We start from the raw sequence: 17,494 nt of genomic DNA on the forward strand, positions 1-17,494 counted from the left end.
TTTGTGACTTGTGCCCATTTCTTGTACATATTTTTGTTTTGAATATTTACCTTTTAGGTAAATGGGTACTCAGTTATCTTGTTAACTCAACCTTTTAGAAAACAAACCATATTAGCAACAGCAAAGCTGTGAACTCTTCCATCCACTGTCTGTTAATCAGGTAAATCCTTTCAAAACCTAGGTAGGCCATGAAAATAATACTAAACAAAGATTTTAAAGAAATACATCACTGAGTCAAGACAGTTTTTAGAAATATTCTGTTTCATGTTCATTATAATTAAGCAACTTACAAGAAAAAGAGGTAATTTGTTACCAATTCATTCTTTCTCTCCCATCTTAATACAGTGATGAAGAGAGATGACTCCTTGGGTTTTTTTCACCACACTGTTGTGAGAAAGCTATGGTGGTATCTTTCATTTCAACCTTATACTGAGTTCTGGGCTGGCATGCTTCCTGTGCAGTGTGCCACAGAATTTGGACCATGATGATCTTATGATGATGTTAGGCCAAAATCTTGACCTAATTTGGCAAGAAGATCCTACCTTTTTCTTGTTGTAGAAATAGTTACAACTGATTTTTGGGGAGGGCTTTGGAGAGGAGAGAGTTTGTGGAGAAATCAGTTCCCAAGAGAAAAAACAGGAAAGATGACTAGTTTCTGTAAAAGTCTGATGCATGTTTTATAGTAGGCTGTATGGGAGCCTGCTTCCTTACTGTGCTTCTCACTGCAAGTTGTGCTTTTTTTAAAAAAAAAAAAAAAAGTCTCTTGTTTGGCACTATCTGGTGGTGGTAGGGAGCACAGAATGGACTACTTTAGTTTTGTTCTATCACAAAGAAAGCCAGTGCATTATGACCTCCCCAAATTTAGAATTATCTCTTTGATTTTTAAAAAGCAGAAGGAAATGCATTAAAATTTAGTTTTATTACTACAGTGACAATTGGGGATAAAATGAGTTCCTTCAAGGTTAGAGTGAAAAACCATGCTTCATATTCAGCCTTGACAACTTACTTATGTTCTTACATCTTCTAGGCATGGTATGTATTTGCTTCTTAATACTAAAAAACCTATAATGTTCTACAAGATAATTTCTTGCAGTTATCTTGTCAGTCACTCAAATGAATATACAAGCATGCACAAGAGAATCCTTCAGTAAAAGACAAATTATTACTCTTCAAATGCAGTTGTTCCTGAGAAATAGGGAAATAGAACTGGTGACTAATTGTATATCTGATCACCTGAGAATTTAATTTTCAAAATAGGCCATAGGCTACTATTTCCTAATTTTGCAATTCCATGGGGATGTACAAGCTGTGATTAAAAAGACTGTTTGTAAGGAGTATTCTAACATTATTAATAGAAGAATTGGAAAGGACATAGCTTTAAATTTGCTGAGTCTTAATTTGTGTCAGATGCTTAAACTGGATTTTTAAGATAAAAGGGAGATTAGAGGAGCAATATAACGGTAATGCATGTTTGAACTTGACAAGTTGGTTTAGTTTTCCCCAAACTCATTTGTTCAATCTGTTGTGCTATTCTATCAAGAAATGGACCATTGTAAAATAATACACAAAGTTAAAAAGGCAAAGCAGCATTTAGAGTACAACGCAAATTCTAATTTATCCAGTACAATTGAATGCCCTGCACCTGAAATAAGTTGCCACGTGTTTGGGTCTGTCCACATGGATTTAATTGTGAAATTGGGGCCTTAGTACCTGAACAATGAATTCTAATCAGAAGCCACCTGTAATTAGTTAACTGTTTAAAAAAACAAAACAAAACAAAAAACAAAACCCCAATTTATCTTCTAATAAAATGAGGGACAATAAGATTGCTTGTATCTAATCTGTTTGATTTCACTTGAGCTATGGCTTATTAATGTGAACTTCAGGATAGTTTTTCATTTAACCTGGCACTCAACTATTGTGATTATTTACACAGTTATAACTTTTTACCATTTTACTAGCCATTTTTACAAAATGGAAGAGGTTTATTCAAAAAAATTATCTATGGAATCCAATATTTATGGTAATGTTCTGACTATAATCACATACTTGGACTCGCATTCAAATCTTTATGGAAAAGTCCTATAGAATTTAATGGGACACCATCAGTTTAAAACCACATTTTCATCTTAAATTTTTTTTTACCTACTTTTATTACTAGTAACCCTTAAAATTAATATGACTAAAAATTAGAAAAGGGGGAGAGATTTATTCATCCCCCCAGTTTGTTTACTTTGTGCATTTGTCCACACTTCGTATTGTCATGTTTATTTTTTGTTGGTGGTGCAGGCCTTGTAAAGGGGTGTTTACCAGAGGCACTAATAAAGCTGAAACAAAGTCAGGGCAGATGTGTGCACAGTAAGAGAGGAACAAGGCAGGAAGGCAGGCATAAACAACTTCAGTGGTGAGGGTTTTGTGCCTGCCGGAAGACCCTCCTTAACATAGAGAGGTGCAGAAAAACCATGATTTTTTTTTCCAAAAAGAGGTCTAAAAAATGTTCAAGATAACCATTTAAAGGATTCCTGGTCAGTTTTTTAAAAATCGTGAATAGATTCTATAAACATCTTTAAAAATGAGTAGAATTTAATAAACTATATCCCTGCTAATCGTATCATTCGGTATGCTGGGTTAAAAACTCTATAAAAAGATTTTCTATAAGAGAATAATCTTGTAATTAGTATTCTGTACTACAGCATGTTCAGCAGAGGTGAAACAAAATGCACCAAAATATACATGTCTGTTTTTATGAAGGATAGAAGCATACTGGTATCAGAAATCCAATTGTTTTAGTCCTGAAAGCAGCAAAACTGTCAATTAGTACCACAAAAGACTATTTAAAAGTTTTAGGCCTGTATAGTACAGTTGTATGTATGGCTCTAAATAATGATGATTAAGCAACTATAGGTTCTAAACAGAAAATAGAATGAATAAAAAACCCTACAACAGCATAGTAGACTTTCTGCCACTTTTCTCCATACAATTAGAGTTATAAAATTAAAAAGACTGAGAGAGAGAGAGAGTGTTGTGCTTGAGAGTAAAACCTTAGTTTCTTCTAGCAACTATGAAGAATGAATTAGGTGAGGGAATTTTTCTGTCTACTTGTATGCTCTGATTAAATATTTTTCCTTAATATCCTCCATTTTCTCAGATGCTTTGTGAATATATGTACTTTGTTCCTAAAATTCATCTGGATCATTTGCTCATTTAAAAAAAAAATCACAAAATAAGTTTTAATTTTGTACATAGGCTTCCCTGTAACTTTTTACAATTCTATTTCACGTAATTGCAGTTGCAACTGATACATTTGTGTATTAAACGAAGACTATAAAGAAGAAAAGGAATAGAGATGACACAAAGCTGGGGGAAGCTACAGTACATTCTATAATCAAATAGTGGAAAATATTGATATTGACATACTAATTTCTTGCCATATCAATTGCTGTGTAGGAATACCAGTGGATGCTATTTTGTATTTGCATTTGCCTTTCTTCTATAGGCTATCTTTTTTTTTCTGGTGGTCTCTGAGAGTAGTCCAGATAATAGTATCATTGGTTTTTAATAAGGGTTTAACAGTTGCTTCTTAAGCTGTAACAGTCCCTGGGTTAATTTGCACTGGAACAGTACCTGTTCACTGGATGCAGTGTGAAAGAGTCTGTGACAGTGAAGTGCAACTGGCTGCTCTTTTTTAGCTTCAGGCTTATTTGTACATATGCAAAATGTTGATGCTTCTTCATGGAACATATGTATGTTTGTTTTTTGTACACTAGGGTACTGTGGAGCTGACATAAAAGCACTTTGCACTGAGGCTGCCTTGATTGCCTTGCGACGGCGCTATCCTCAGATTTACGCAAGCAGTCAGAAACTGCAGCTTGATGTTTCTTCAATAGTTCTCAGCGCACAAGATTTTCACCATGCAATGCAGAATATTGTGCCTGCTTCCCAACGTGCCGTGATGTCTTCAGGACATGCACTATCCCTTGTCATAAGGCCGCTGCTGGAAAGAACCTTCAATAACCTCCTGGCGGTTTTACATAAAGTATTTCCCCATGCTGAATTTAGTCAAGGTGACAAAAGAGAAGGTACTTAGTTTTTATTTTTGTTTTTATTTTTATTTTTTTGCTCCTAACTATTCTGTTCTAGGTTGGAAAAATTTCAGGTAGCTTTTCTTTTAGCATCCTTGTCCTACTCCTTGCCTGAAACGTACTGAATCAAGTTTGCACCAGCTTATGCCAGAACTGACTTTGATTTGCATATTTTACTTGGACATATAATTAATTGTAATAATAATAATTGTAATTTATTAATGTATTGCTGTAGTGTCTAGAAGCCCCAGAAAAGGGTTCTCCCAAGCATGGGGGCAGCCTGGGAGAACGCATGGTAGTGCTTGTTTGAAAATTTAGCAAGTGGTTAATGGAGACTGGCATTATGGGCTGATTGGAGGTGGGAGATGACATTTTGTTAGCAAATGGGAGATCATGAGTAGATTGGGGGATAAATCATGAAGGGCCTGGAAAGTGAAGACAAATGGCTTGATTTTCTTCTTCAAGTGCTTGCTTATGTCCATTGCAATGTAGATGTGTGCTCGCCCTTTGCACCACCCCTGGAAAATTTTTCCTTCAGTGGTATCCATTGGGTTGGCTCTGGTGCCCCTTGGAGTTGCGCGCTCATAGTGCCTGTGTAAAGGCTCCTGCCTACCCACAGCCTCCTCTGTTCCTTTTTACTGTCTGTGATGGTTGCTGCAACTGCCTCATCCTTGTGTTCACAAGCACTCCTTATGTGGACTTTCTAACCTCGTTGTATATAGTTATCTTTTATTCTTAGTAGTTAAGTTTCAGTTGTTAGATAAATAGGTTAGTGAACGGTTTCAGAGTAACAGCCGTGTTGGTCTGTATTCGCAAAAAGAAAAGGAGTACTTGTGGCACCTTAGAGACTAACCAATTTATTTGAGCATAAGCTTTCGTAAATTGGTTAGTCTCTAAGGTGCCACAAGTACTCCTTTGCTTTTTTCAGGTTAGTGAACCCTGCTCAGCAGGGTTAATCCCTGCCCAGTAGCAGGGCTTGCCTCGGTCTCCAGGATTAAGCCTTTTGCTTCTTGCCACAAGCCTATGCCTGTGAGTGACCCCCATTCCAGCTACCTTCAGTGCTTGGGGGAAGCTCATGTGTAGGAGTGCTGCAAGATCTGCAAAGACTTCAGGCCCCACACCAAAAAGGATATAGATGCTAGATTCAGATTTATCCTCATGGAGACAGCATTTCAACCTCCCTCGCAGCTGGGTCACTCAGACTTGGCACTGAGTACTTCAGCCTCAGTAAGGAGTGCCCCGTCTACTCTTCAGGAAACTAAGCACCATTCCTTATCCCCGGTTGGTCATCCCCAGTGCTGAGGAAAAGTGCTCCAATGAGGGACTTTGGCACTGCTCTCCATCACTGGTGCCAAGAAAGAAGCAGAAAAAGACCAACAGAGGTCGATTCCCCCAACCCTGAGCACAGAGATACTAGTAGAGTGCGACCTGCGTCAGACCACTCTGTGTCTTTAACAATTCTCCATTGACTCTGGCCAGGGAATGCGTACCATTGACTCTAGCACCGATGAACTCTCCACCACAGAAGAGCCACTGGAGCTCCACTACATGGATGGTACCGTCAATGCCAGAGGCATTTCAGGCAGCAAGAGATTTACTCTCTCTACTGGTACTGCCATTCCCAGCCATACAGGAGCTGTCAGCAGCAGCACCGGCTGCCATGGCACCAAAGGCTTCAAGTGCCTTCAAAGGGGAAACGGGCCATGATGGCCCAGGCCCAATCTCCTCCCTCCTGGCACTACTTGTTGGCACTGGTCGGCACCGCTCCACCCTGGTCTCCGGGAAGGGAATCTTCAGAAACTGACTTGGATGCGGAGTCATACATCTCTCGCAGGAGCCGGCACTGTCACTCCAGGTGGTATTACCCAACCATAGACCTGAGCCAAGGCATCCCACTCATGGCCTGGCCACCAGGACAGTGGCAGATACCAGTATAGTGGCCTTTCTGGAACCCCTGGGCTTTTCCTATGATGCAAGGGTCACATTCCAGAAGGTCATACTCTGGTGTCAGAGTCCAGAGTGCCACTTCTCTTGGAGCAGGATCCAGGCTCCGGTACCAAGACTGGTGCCAAATATCAACACCCGACACCACGAGACCTGTTTGGTGCCATGGGTGAAGAACAGTATCTGCCTCCTCTCAAGATGAAGCTGTCGCGGGAGCAGACATAACACCATCCCAGGACGATTACAAGGCGCATCAAGAGAGTAGCTCAAAACCTGGGTATCCAGGTAGAGGAGATCAGGGAGTCTTCCCATGCCCTGGTGGGCATTGTAGCAGTAACAGGCTCTTCAAGAGTGGCATTGTCACTAAACAATGCTATTATGGACCCCATTGAGGCATTATGGCAGACCCTAGCGTCCCTCCAGCCAATGGCAAAGAAAACGGAAAAGAAATAATTTATCTCAGCTAAGGGGTGTGAATTCCTTTATACACATCTACCACAACCTTTGGTTGTGTCAGCAGCCAGTGAGCGGGAATGACAGAGTCAGCAGGTGCCAAGGCCAAGGATGCCAAAAAATTAGACCTCTTTGGCAAAAAGATCTATTCAACATGTGGCCTTCAGCTCAGGCTTGCAAATCAGCAAGTGTTCCTGAGCAGGTATGATTTCAACCTCTGGGACTCTGTGTTGAAATTTAAGGAGTTACTACCACAGGAGTCCAGGTGAGAATTTGCAGCTCTCATGGAGGAAGGCAAATCTGTGGCAAGAGCATCCCTGCAAGCAGCCTTAGATGCCATGGACTCTGCAACTCGATCCATGGCTTCAGTGGTGGCAATGCAAAGCTCTGGGCTTCAATCATCGGATCTACAGCATGAGGTTCAACAGTCATCAGAGGACCTTCCTTTTGAGGGTACGTCGCTCTTTTCTGAACAGACAGACTCCAAGCTGCACAGCCTAAAGGACTCAAGGGCCATTCTGAAGTCCTTAGGGCTTTATACATTAGCATCCTTGAGGAAACGTGATGATAACCCTCAGCTGGTTCCTCGTTTCTTCCCACCACCCACCTGGTAAGATTACAATAGGAGGAGGAGGAGCAGAGGCTTTAGGAGAAGACTTCTGCCCCAATCCTGGTCCGCACCTGCCTCACCCCCACCCCACCCCCCACCCCCCGACACTCTGAGAGGTCTAAGCAGCCCTTTTGATCGGACACTCAAGGATGACGTGCAAGGACAGAACTGGGATCCAACTTCCCTAGTTTTTGTGGACCATTTATCCCATTTCTATCAGGCCCGTATTACCTGTTTTCTAGGTTCTACTCACGATAGCACTGGGCTACACCCTTCAGTTTAGTTTTCCGCCTCCCCATCTCTCTTTAGGGATCCTTTTGAGCGCAAGAGGTGCAGTCATTCCTAAGGGTGGGATCTAGGGGGGAAGCTTCACCAAAGTTAAGGAGCTGGGGGGTTCTATTCCCATTATTTCCTAATTTTGAAAGCCAACGGCAATCTCAGACTGATTCCAGACCTGCGAAAGGTCAGTAGTTTCATGAAGAAGCTAAAGTTCTGCATGGTCTCCTTGGTTTCCATCATCCCCTCCCTGGAACTGGGGGATTGGTGTGCTGCCCTCAATTTAAAGGATGCTTACTTCCATATCTCAATCTTTCAGGGATACAGAAAGTTCCTCAGGTTCATCGTGAACCAAGTGCGCTACCAATTTGTGGTGCTCCCGCTTGGCCTGTCAGCAGCTTCTTGGATGTTCACAAAGTGCATGGCAGTTGTCACAGCCTTCCTGAAGAGACAGGATTCCCGTCTACTCTTACTTCAATGACTGGCTGATCAGAGGTCAGACCAAGGTCAAGGTGGAGTCCAATATAAAGTTAATACAGTCAACTTTCCAGGACTTAGGTCTGTTAATAAATGAGAGAGAAGTCTACTCTCTCCTGGGCTCAAAGGATAGAGTTCATTGGGGCGATCTGTGACTCGGTTCAAGCCAGAGCCTTCATCCCAGAAGCATAGTTCCAATTAATAGGGATGCTTAGAGAGAGTCTCAGAAATCAACCCATTACCACAGCAGGAAACTGCTTGAAGCTCTTGGGCCACATTACATCATGCAACTGTGTGATGCAGCATGCGAGACTTAAGTTCAGACCCCTCCAGGGGTGGGTGGCATCTGTATACTCACCAAGCCGACACCACTTAGACACGGTCATCACAGTTTTCCCATCAGTGATTGCATCCCTCCATTGGTGGCTGGATCTGCTGGCAGTGTGTGTAGGAGTCCCATTCTCAAGACCCCAACCATCAGTGTCTCTTGTCACAAACACTTCACCAATGAGCTGGGGGGAGCTCACTTGGGGTCCCTCAGAACTCAGGGCCTCTGGTCTCTGGAAGAGCTCTTGTTGCGCATCAATGCCAGGGAGCTCAGGGCGGTTTGCTGGGTCTGCCAGGCATTCGAACCCCATGTGGAGGGCAAGTACGTGTCAGTTTTCACAAAATACACAACAGTGATGTTTTATATCACTGGGCAGGGAGGAGTGCGCTCCTTTCACCTGTGCCAGGAAGCACTTTGCTTGTGGGAATTCTGCATAGCCCCCTCGATCCTCCTATCTGCCAGAATCACAGAATGAGCTAGCGGATCAGATCAGCAGGTCGTTCTCCAACCACAAGTGGTTCATCCATCCATATGTTGTGAAAGCCATTTTCCAGAAGTGGGTAATCTCCAGATAGATCTGTTCGCAACGAAGTACAACAGGAAGTATCTTCAGTTATGTTCCTTCCTGGGTCAGAGCCCTGGGTCTCTCTCAGATTACTTCCTCCTTCCTTGGATGGGTCATCTCTTTTGTGTCTTTTCTCCCATTCCTCTCATACACGAGGTTTGCTGAAGATCAGAAGGGACCAATCACGAGTTATTCTGATAGTCCCCACTTGGCCCCACCAGCACTGTTTAACCACATTCCTAGACCTCTTAGTGTAAACACTAACTAATATGTCTACCTCTGTTTCCAGACCTGATTTCCCAGGACCACGGCCGTCTGCATCATCTGAACCTCAAGTCCCTCACAGCCTGGAAGCTTCGTGGCTGAACCCCACAGAGCTAACATACTCTGCAGTTTGTGAGATGCTTTTAGGAAGCAGAAAACCCTTCACTAGAGCCACTTGCCTGGCAAAGTGGAAAAGGTTCTTGATCTGGTTTACACAGTAGTGTCTCACCTACACAATCAACAGTACCATTCATTCTAGGCTATTTACTCCCCCTGAAACAACATGGGCTAACTGTGTCATCTATTAGGGTCCATCTGGCTGCAATCTTGGCTTTTCACGCATGGGTGACCGACCATTCTGTGTTCTCAAACTCCATCTGTAGTTGGTTTCTTAAGGATATTGAGAGATTATACCTTCAGGTATGGCAACCAATCCCTCCCTGGAATTTCAACCTCGTATTGTCAAGACTGACAGCACTGCCATTTGAACCATTGGCAATGTGCTCTCTGCTCTTCCTATCCTGCAATGGTGGCCTTCATGATGGCCATTACTTCTACAAGAAGGGTCTCGGAGATCCGGGCTCTCACTTCAGAACCACTTTACGTGGTATTCTTCAAGGAGAAGGTCCAATTGCTTCCGCATCGAGCCTTCCTTCCAAAGGTGGTTTCACAGTTCCATAGTAACCAGGATATCTTACTACCGGTCTTCTATCCAAAACCACATGCCAACAGAGAGGATCAGAGGCTCCACTTACTGGATGTCAAATGTGCACTAGCCGCCTATATAGAAAGGACTAAATCGTTTTGGAAATCTACTCAACTATTCATGGCCATTGCATGCAGGGTGGTGAAAGGTCTCCCAGTCTGAGCCCAGAGAATTTCCTGTATCCGCATGTGCTACGATCTGTCAAAGGTTCCTGCCCTGACAGCACGTTCCACAAGGGCCCAAGCGTCTTTGGCAGCTTTCGTGGTACAAGTTCTGTCCTACAAGGACAGTTGTAGAACGGCAAAGTGATCATCATTTCATACTTTCACATCTCACTGAGCCATCACCCAACAGGCTAGAAACGATGCTGGATTTGACCAAGCAGTATTGCAATCAGTGTGCCAATAAACTCTGAACTTTCCACTTCTGCACAACTGCTTGGGAGTCACCAACGTTGGAATGGACATAAGCAAGCACTTGAAGAAAAAATGGTACTAACCGTCCGTAACTGTTGTTCTTTGAGATATGTTGCTTATGTCCATTCCAACCCCCTCTGCCCCGCTCTGTCAGAGTTAGCTGTCAAGAAAGGGGGGCTGCAGGTTGGTGGGATCCTTTATACCAGAGTACGACCCCGGGGGGCACCAGAGCCAACCTGACAGATACCACTGGAGGAAGAGCTTTCCAGCGGTGGTGCTCGGGGGAAGTGCAAACCTACACTGGAGTGGATATGAGCAACACACATAGGAGAATAGTAGTTACAGAAGGTGAGTAACTTTTTTTATACGTTTGAGAAAGGGGAGCCAATGGAAGGTTTAAAAGAAAAGGATGATACGGTCAAAATGACAGGCTAGGAAAATGTTGTTTGCAGCAGGATTTTGAATGGCTGTGAGTGGGGGAAGCAGCATATTGAATGGATGTGTGTAGTTGCATTTGTCAAGGCAAGAGAAGAGGTTGTTGCAGTAACCGAGACACAAGATGATGAGAACCTGCACAAGAATTTTAGCTGTCTGCATGTATAGGATAGGCCATGTCTTAGAGATGCTGTGTAGCAAGAATCTGCAAGATTTAAACACACAGGATGTGAGGATCTAGAGAGGTCTTGGGTCGAAGATGAATCCAGGTTAGGGGCCTGAATGACAAAGTATGGTGTTACTGTCCACAGTAATTTAGAAGGGATGGGGACAGCTTAGGTGGGGGAAGATTAAGATTTCTGTTTAAACTATGTTGAACTTTAGCTGACGTGATATCCACAAGGAAATGTCAGAGAAACAGGCTGAGATTTTTGTTTGGACAGAAGGAGACATATCTGGAGGAGAGAGAGTAGATGAATGTGTGTTTGCGAATGAGATTACTATTGTGGGGATGGGATAAGACTATGTCAAAGTAACTCTGGCAGCTCCTGGCCCTGGTGCTGAGTCCCTGCTGTCTGGGAAGGGGTACACGGGTAAGAGGTAGAGCTCCCCAGTCACACTTCCCATTGTTGGTGAAGGGGTGTGTCCAGGCTGCAATGAAGTGTCTGTGGCAGTGCCTGGTCAGGCACTTAGTTATGTTTAAGCAATGACCCAGGTCATTTCTTGAAAGTTAGTTACTGGCAGGAGTAGTTGAGAATTTCAGCCCTTATTGTTTGCTTACTTTAACATACGCTTAGTATTTTTTAGTGTCAGTACAGAATCTGAAAAGGCGCATGGTAATATATTTACTTTATGAATGGATATGGATAAATCAAAATGCAGAGAAGTAATGACTTGCACAATGTCACAAAGCAAGTGAGTGACAGAGCCATGAATCCTGGAGTTCTGACTTCTAGTTCCCTACTCTAGAGCAGTCTTGGCTTGAATTACTTAAGTTCTTCTCCAGAGCTTCCTTAACAAACCCAGTTGTTAACCTCCAGGAAATAGCCACCTTAGAACCCATTTGTTATTGATACTCTTACGAGAAAAGCATCACTCTTTTTGTCATGTTTTTTCAAAGTCTGTGTGGTGTTGCTTTTGCTCTGGTGCTGGTATTTTCCAAGCAGTCAATGACAAAAAGTTTGTTCTAAAGACTCCTTTATGCTTATTGGCTAAATGGTCTATATATTTGTTTGTTTTCCTTCCTACTGATCTCTCCTTATTTTTACTAAAGAGAGTTTGGAAGTTTTCATTGAGCTTGAGTATTAGTCATAAACAGATAGAATCATAGCAAAGTTGGGCTGGTAGGGAGCTCAAGAAGTTACCAAGTCCAGCGTCCTGCACTGAGACAGGACCAAGTGAACCTAGACCATCCCGGACAGGTGTTTGTCAAGCATGTTCTTAAAAACATCCAGTGATGAGAATTCTGCACCCTCCCTCAGCAGCCTGTTCCAGAGTGTAAGTACCCTTATAATTAGAAAGTTTTTCCTAATATCTAACCTAAATCTTCCTTGCTGCAGATTAAGCTGATTACTTCTTCTCTGGGACATGGAGAACAATTAGAGGTTTCAGAGTAACAGCCGTGTTAGTCTGTATTCGCAAAAAGAAAAGGAGTACTTGTGGCACCTTAGAGACTAACCAATTTATTTGAGCATGAGCTTTCGTGAGCAGCTCACGAAAGCTCATGCTCAAATAAATTGGTTAGTCTCTAAGGTGCCACAAGTACTCCTTTCCTTTTTGGAGAACAATTAATCACCATTCTCTTTTATAACACCATTCTCTTTTATATATTTGAAGACTGTTATCAGGTATCCCCTTAGTTTTCTTTTCTCAAGACTAAACCTGCCCATTTTTAAATCTTTCCTGAGAGGTCAGGTTTTCTAAACCATTTACCATGTTGCTGTTCTCCTCTGGGCTGTCTCTAATTTGTCCATATCTTTCCCAAAAGTGTGGCACCCAGAATTGGACACAGAACTACAGCTGAGGTCTAACTAGTGCTGAGCAGAGTGGGACAGTTACTTCCCGTGTCTTACATTTGACCCTTGTGGGGTGCCAGGCTTCAGCCTGAGCCTGAACATCTACTCTGCAATTTAACCTGAGCCTATGAGCCTGAGTCAGCTGATGGGCCAGCCACAGTTGTTTAATTGCAGTGTAGACATACCCTAAAATCAAGATATATCCTGTCTACTGGTTTACTCCATCCACTAGGCCAGTAACCCTGTCAAAGAAGGAAATTAGGTTGCTTTGGCAAGATTTGTTCTTGACAGATCCATGGTGGCTACTCCTAACTCTAGTATCTTCTAGGTGCTTACAAAGTGATTGTTTAATAGATTGTTGCAGTATCTCTCCAGGTATGAAGGTTAGGCTGACTGGTCTGAAATTCCCTGTGTGTTCTTTGTTCCCCTTTTAAAAGATGGGTACTGTGTTCCCTTCACCAGTTCGCTGGGACATCATCTGTCCTTCATTGAGTTCTTGAAGATAATTGCCAATAGTGCTGAGATTAGTTCAGCTAGTTCCTTAATTACCATAGGATGAATTTCATCAGGCCTTTCCAACTTAAATACATCAAACATATCTAAACATTCTTTAACCTGTTTTTCCCTATTTTGGGTTGTGTTCCTTCAACATTGAAGTTAATATTGTGTTGAGTATCTGGTCATTATTGGATGAAAACCAAGATCCACTTCAATTTAGGCTTAAATAGTTTCTCTTAACCTTTATTTTGTATGTTTTAGGACAGCGCTATTATTACCTATACATTACCCCGCTGTTCCTCAGACGTTTTTGTCAACTGCTGGAAATGGCCCACCTTGATTATCACTACAAAAGGTTCTCCCCCTGGTTGGTAATAGCTCACCTTACCTGATCACTCTTGTTACGGTGTGTATGGTAACACCCATTGTTTCATGTTCTCTGTGTATATAAATATCCCCACTGTATTTTCTACTGAATGCATCCGATGAAGTGAGCTGTAGCTCACGAAAGCTTATGCTCAAATAAATTGGTTAGTCTCTAAGATGCCACAAGTACTCCTTTTCTTTTTGCGGATACAGACTAACACAGCTGCTACTCTGAAACATATCTTACAATAGTTATCCTTCTTACTGGTCTGTTTTTGTCTGGGATTTTTGGCTTGTCTTGTTGGTTGGGGAGACGCTCTGCTTTACCCTATTTGCACAGACCAAAGATTTTACAACTAAGACACTCAGACTAGGTTTCATGGTTTACACAACCCTGAAGCTGTTTCAGTTAATTTCTGAAATGATGTATCAGCAGAGTCACATTCAAAATGTACAGATTCCTTTACAGTCTTATTATAATGTGTATATATAATATTAATTTCTCTCACAATTCATTACACAGTTTTCTAACATACTATTAACCATTTTAGCAAAATAGGCATTAAACATTTCAGCTTCTTTGATGTAATCAGTTGGCTCTCTTTGCCCACTAAATGCAAGACCTGCACTCTCCTTTGTCATTCTCTTGATCCTAATGTATTTGAAGAACATCATTTTCTTGTCTTTTATGTCCCTCACAAGTTGTAACTCATATTGTGCCTTAGCCATTCTGATTTTGTCCCTACATTCTAATGCTATTCTTTTGTACTCCACCGTAGCACTTTGTCCATATTTCCACTTTTTGTAGGATTCCTTTTTTATTTACAGGTCATTTAAGAGCTCCTGATGGAGCCATATTGGCATCTTACTATTCTTCCTGTCTTTCTTTTGCATTGGGATGGTTTGCAGTTTTGCCTTTAACGTGATCTCATTGTGCTCGGCTGACCTCCTTTCCCTTAGATTTTGTCTCCATGGAACCTTACCTACTAATTCTCTGAGTTTGTTAAAGTCTGCTTTTTTGAAGCCCATTGTCCTTATTCTGTTGCTCTCATTCCTTCCTTTACTTAGAATCATGAAATCTGGCATTTCATGATCACTTTCACCCAAATTACTTTCCACCTTCAGATTCGTAACCAATTCCTCCCTGTGGGTCAGAATGAAGTCTACACAATTGCCATCCCACTCGTTTCTTCCTCCACTTTTTGTTTCAGAAAGTTATCCCCAATACATTGCAAGAACTTATTGGACGTTTTGTGTTCTGCCAACAGATGTCTAGGTAATGTTCCCCATTAGTACCAAGTCTTTTGTGTTTTGGGTATTTCTGTTTGTTGTAGAAATGTCTCATCCACTTCCCCTTTTTGATTTGGTAGTCTGAGGTATACCCATACCATGACATCACCCTTAATTTTTCACTCCTTTTATGTTTACCCAGAGACTTTCAACTGTTCTGCTTCTCACCTCCTTCTGGACCTCAGAACAAGTGTATGTTATCCTTGATGTAACATCTCCTTTTTTTTATCCCGGCCGAAGAAGCAATTCTTCTGGTATATTTTGCTGTTAGTAGTTTTAAATGCATTTTGGATAAGTTGATTTAAAGGTTCTTCGTAGGTATTTCATCTTTGAATGTGTGAGAACCTAAGTTTCTTTTGAAATTTCATCCACCCCTGATTTTGTTTACCCTCTTCTTAGGGCTTATCTACACTTAAGCTTCAGTGGCTCACCTGTACCAATGCCGCTGTGCTGCTTAGCGAACACACTACCTATGCCAACAGGAGGGCTTTTCCCATCAGTGTAGGTGATCCACCTCCCTGAGAGGTGGTAGCTATGTTGACAGGAGGAGCCCTCCTGTCGACATAGCACTGTCTGCACCGGGAATTAGGTCTGTTTAACTCGTTTCAGAATAGCAGATGTGTTAGTCTGTATCCGCAAAAAGAAAAGGAGTACTTGTGGCACACTTAGGGTATGTCTACACTACGAAATTAGGTCGAATTTATAGAAGTCGGTTTTTTAGAAATCGGTTTTATATATTCGAGTGTGTGTGTCCCCACAGAAAATGCTTTAAGTGCATTAACTCGGCGGAGCGCTTCCACAGTACCGAGGCAAGCGTCGACTTCCGGAGTGTTGTACTGTGGGTAGCTATCCCACAGTTCCTGCAGTCTCCGCTGCCCATTGGAATTCTGGGTTGAGATCCCAATGCCTGATGGGGCTAAAACATTGTCGCGGGTGGTTCTGGGTACATATCGTCAGGCCCCCGTTCCCTCCCTCCCCCCGTGAAAGCAAGGGCAGACAATCATTTCGTGCCTTTTTTCCTGAGTTACCTGTGCAGACGCCATACCACTGCAAGCATGGAGCCCGCTCAGGTAACCGTCACCCTATGTCTCCTGGGCGCTGGCAGACGCGGTACGGCATTGCTACACAGTAGCAGCAACCCCTTGCCTTGTGGCAGCAGACGGTACAGTATGACTGGTAGCCGTCATCGTCATGTCCGAGGTGCTCCTGGTCGCCTCTGTGAGGTCGATCAGGAGCGCCTGGACAGACATGGGCGCAGGGACTAAATTTGGAGTGACTTGACCAGGTCATTCTCTTTAGTCCTGCAGTCCTACTGAACCGTCTTATGGTGAGCGGGCAGGCGATACGGACTGCTAGCAGTCGTACTGTACCATCTTCTGCCAGGCAGGCAAGAGATGAGGATTGCTAGCAGTCGTATTGTACCATCTTATGCCAGGCAGGCAAGAGATGAAGATGGCTAGCAGTCGTACTGTACCATCTTCTGCCAAGCAGCCATGAGATGTGGATGGCATGCAGTCCTTCTGCACCGTCTGCTGCCAGCCAAAGATGTAAAAGATAGATGGAGTGGGTCAGAACAAGAAATAGACCAGATTTGTTTTGTACTCATTTGCCTCCTCCCCTGTCTAGATCACACTGCAGTCACTCACAGAGAAGGTGCAGCGAGGTAAATCTAGCCATGTATCAATCAGAGGCCAGGCTAACCTCCTTGTTCCAATAAGAACAATAACTTAGGTGCACCATTTCTTATTGGAACCCTCCGTGCAGTCCTGCCTGAAATACTCCTTGATGTACAGGCACACCCTTTGTTGATTTTTAGCTCCCTGAAGCCAACCCTGTAAGCAGTGTCGTCAGTCGCCCCTCCCTCCGTCAGAGCAACGGCAGACAATCGTTCCGCGCCTTTTTTCTGTGCGGACGCCATACCAAGGCAAGCATGGAGGCCGCTGAGCTCATTTTGGCAATTAGGAGCACATTAAACACCACACGCATTATCCAGCAGTATATGCAGCACCAGAACATGGCAACGCGATACCGGGCGAGGAGGCGACGTCAGCGCGGTCCCGTGAGTGATCAGGACATGGACACAGATTTCTCTGAAAGCATGGGCCCTGACAATGCATGCATCATGGTGCTAATGGGGCAGGTTCATGCTGTGGAACGCCGATTCTGGGCTCGGGAAACAAGCACAGACTGGTGGGACCGCATAGTGTTGCAGGTCTGGGACGATTCCCAGTGGCTGCGAAACTTTCGCATGCGTAAGGGCACTTTCATGGAACTTTGTGACTTGCTTTCCCCTGCCCTGAGGCGCATGAATACCAGGATGAGAGCAGCCCTCACAGTTGAGAAGCGAGTGGCGATAGCCCTGTGGAAGCTTGCAACGCCAGACAGCTACCGGTCAGTTGGGAATCAATTTGGAGTGGGCAAATCTACTGTGGGGGCTGCTGTGATGCAAGTAGCTCACGCAATCAAAGATCTGCTGATATCAAGGGTAGTGACCCTGGGAAATGTGCAGGTCATAGTGGATGGCTTTGCTGCAATGGGATTCCCTAACTGTGGTGGGGCTATAGACGGAACCCATATCCCTATCTTGGCACCGGAGCACCAAGCCGCCGAGTACATAAACCGCAAGGGGTACTTTTCGATAGTGCTGCAAGCTCTGGTGGATCACAAGGGACGTTTCACCAACATCAACGTGGGATGGCCGGGAAAGGTCCATGATGCTCGCATCTTCAGGAACTCTGGTCTGTTTCAAAAGCTGCAGGAAGGGACTTT

General features: G+C 43.4%; 1 protein-coding gene across 7 annotated transcripts in view; it reads left to right on the forward strand.

Moving 5' to 3' along the window:
* Positions 1-17,494, forward strand: part of ATAD2B (ATPase family AAA domain containing 2B) — a 177,561-nt gene that overhangs the window by 75,145 nt on the left and 84,922 nt on the right. For all 7 annotated transcript variants that reach the window (XM_078852056.1, XM_073335846.2, XM_078852053.1 and 4 more), the window contains one exon: positions 3,768-4,079. In XM_078852056.1, the coding sequence (XP_078708182.1) occupies positions 3,768-4,079 (312 nt within the window). The remainder of the gene's footprint in view (positions 1-3,767; positions 4,080-17,494) is intronic.

The sequence above is a fragment of the Lepidochelys kempii genome, chromosome 3, assembly GCF_965140285.1.
Source record: "Lepidochelys kempii isolate rLepKem1 chromosome 3, rLepKem1.hap1, whole genome shotgun sequence".
Classification (NCBI taxonomy): Eukaryota; Metazoa; Chordata; order Testudines; family Cheloniidae; genus Lepidochelys; species Lepidochelys kempii.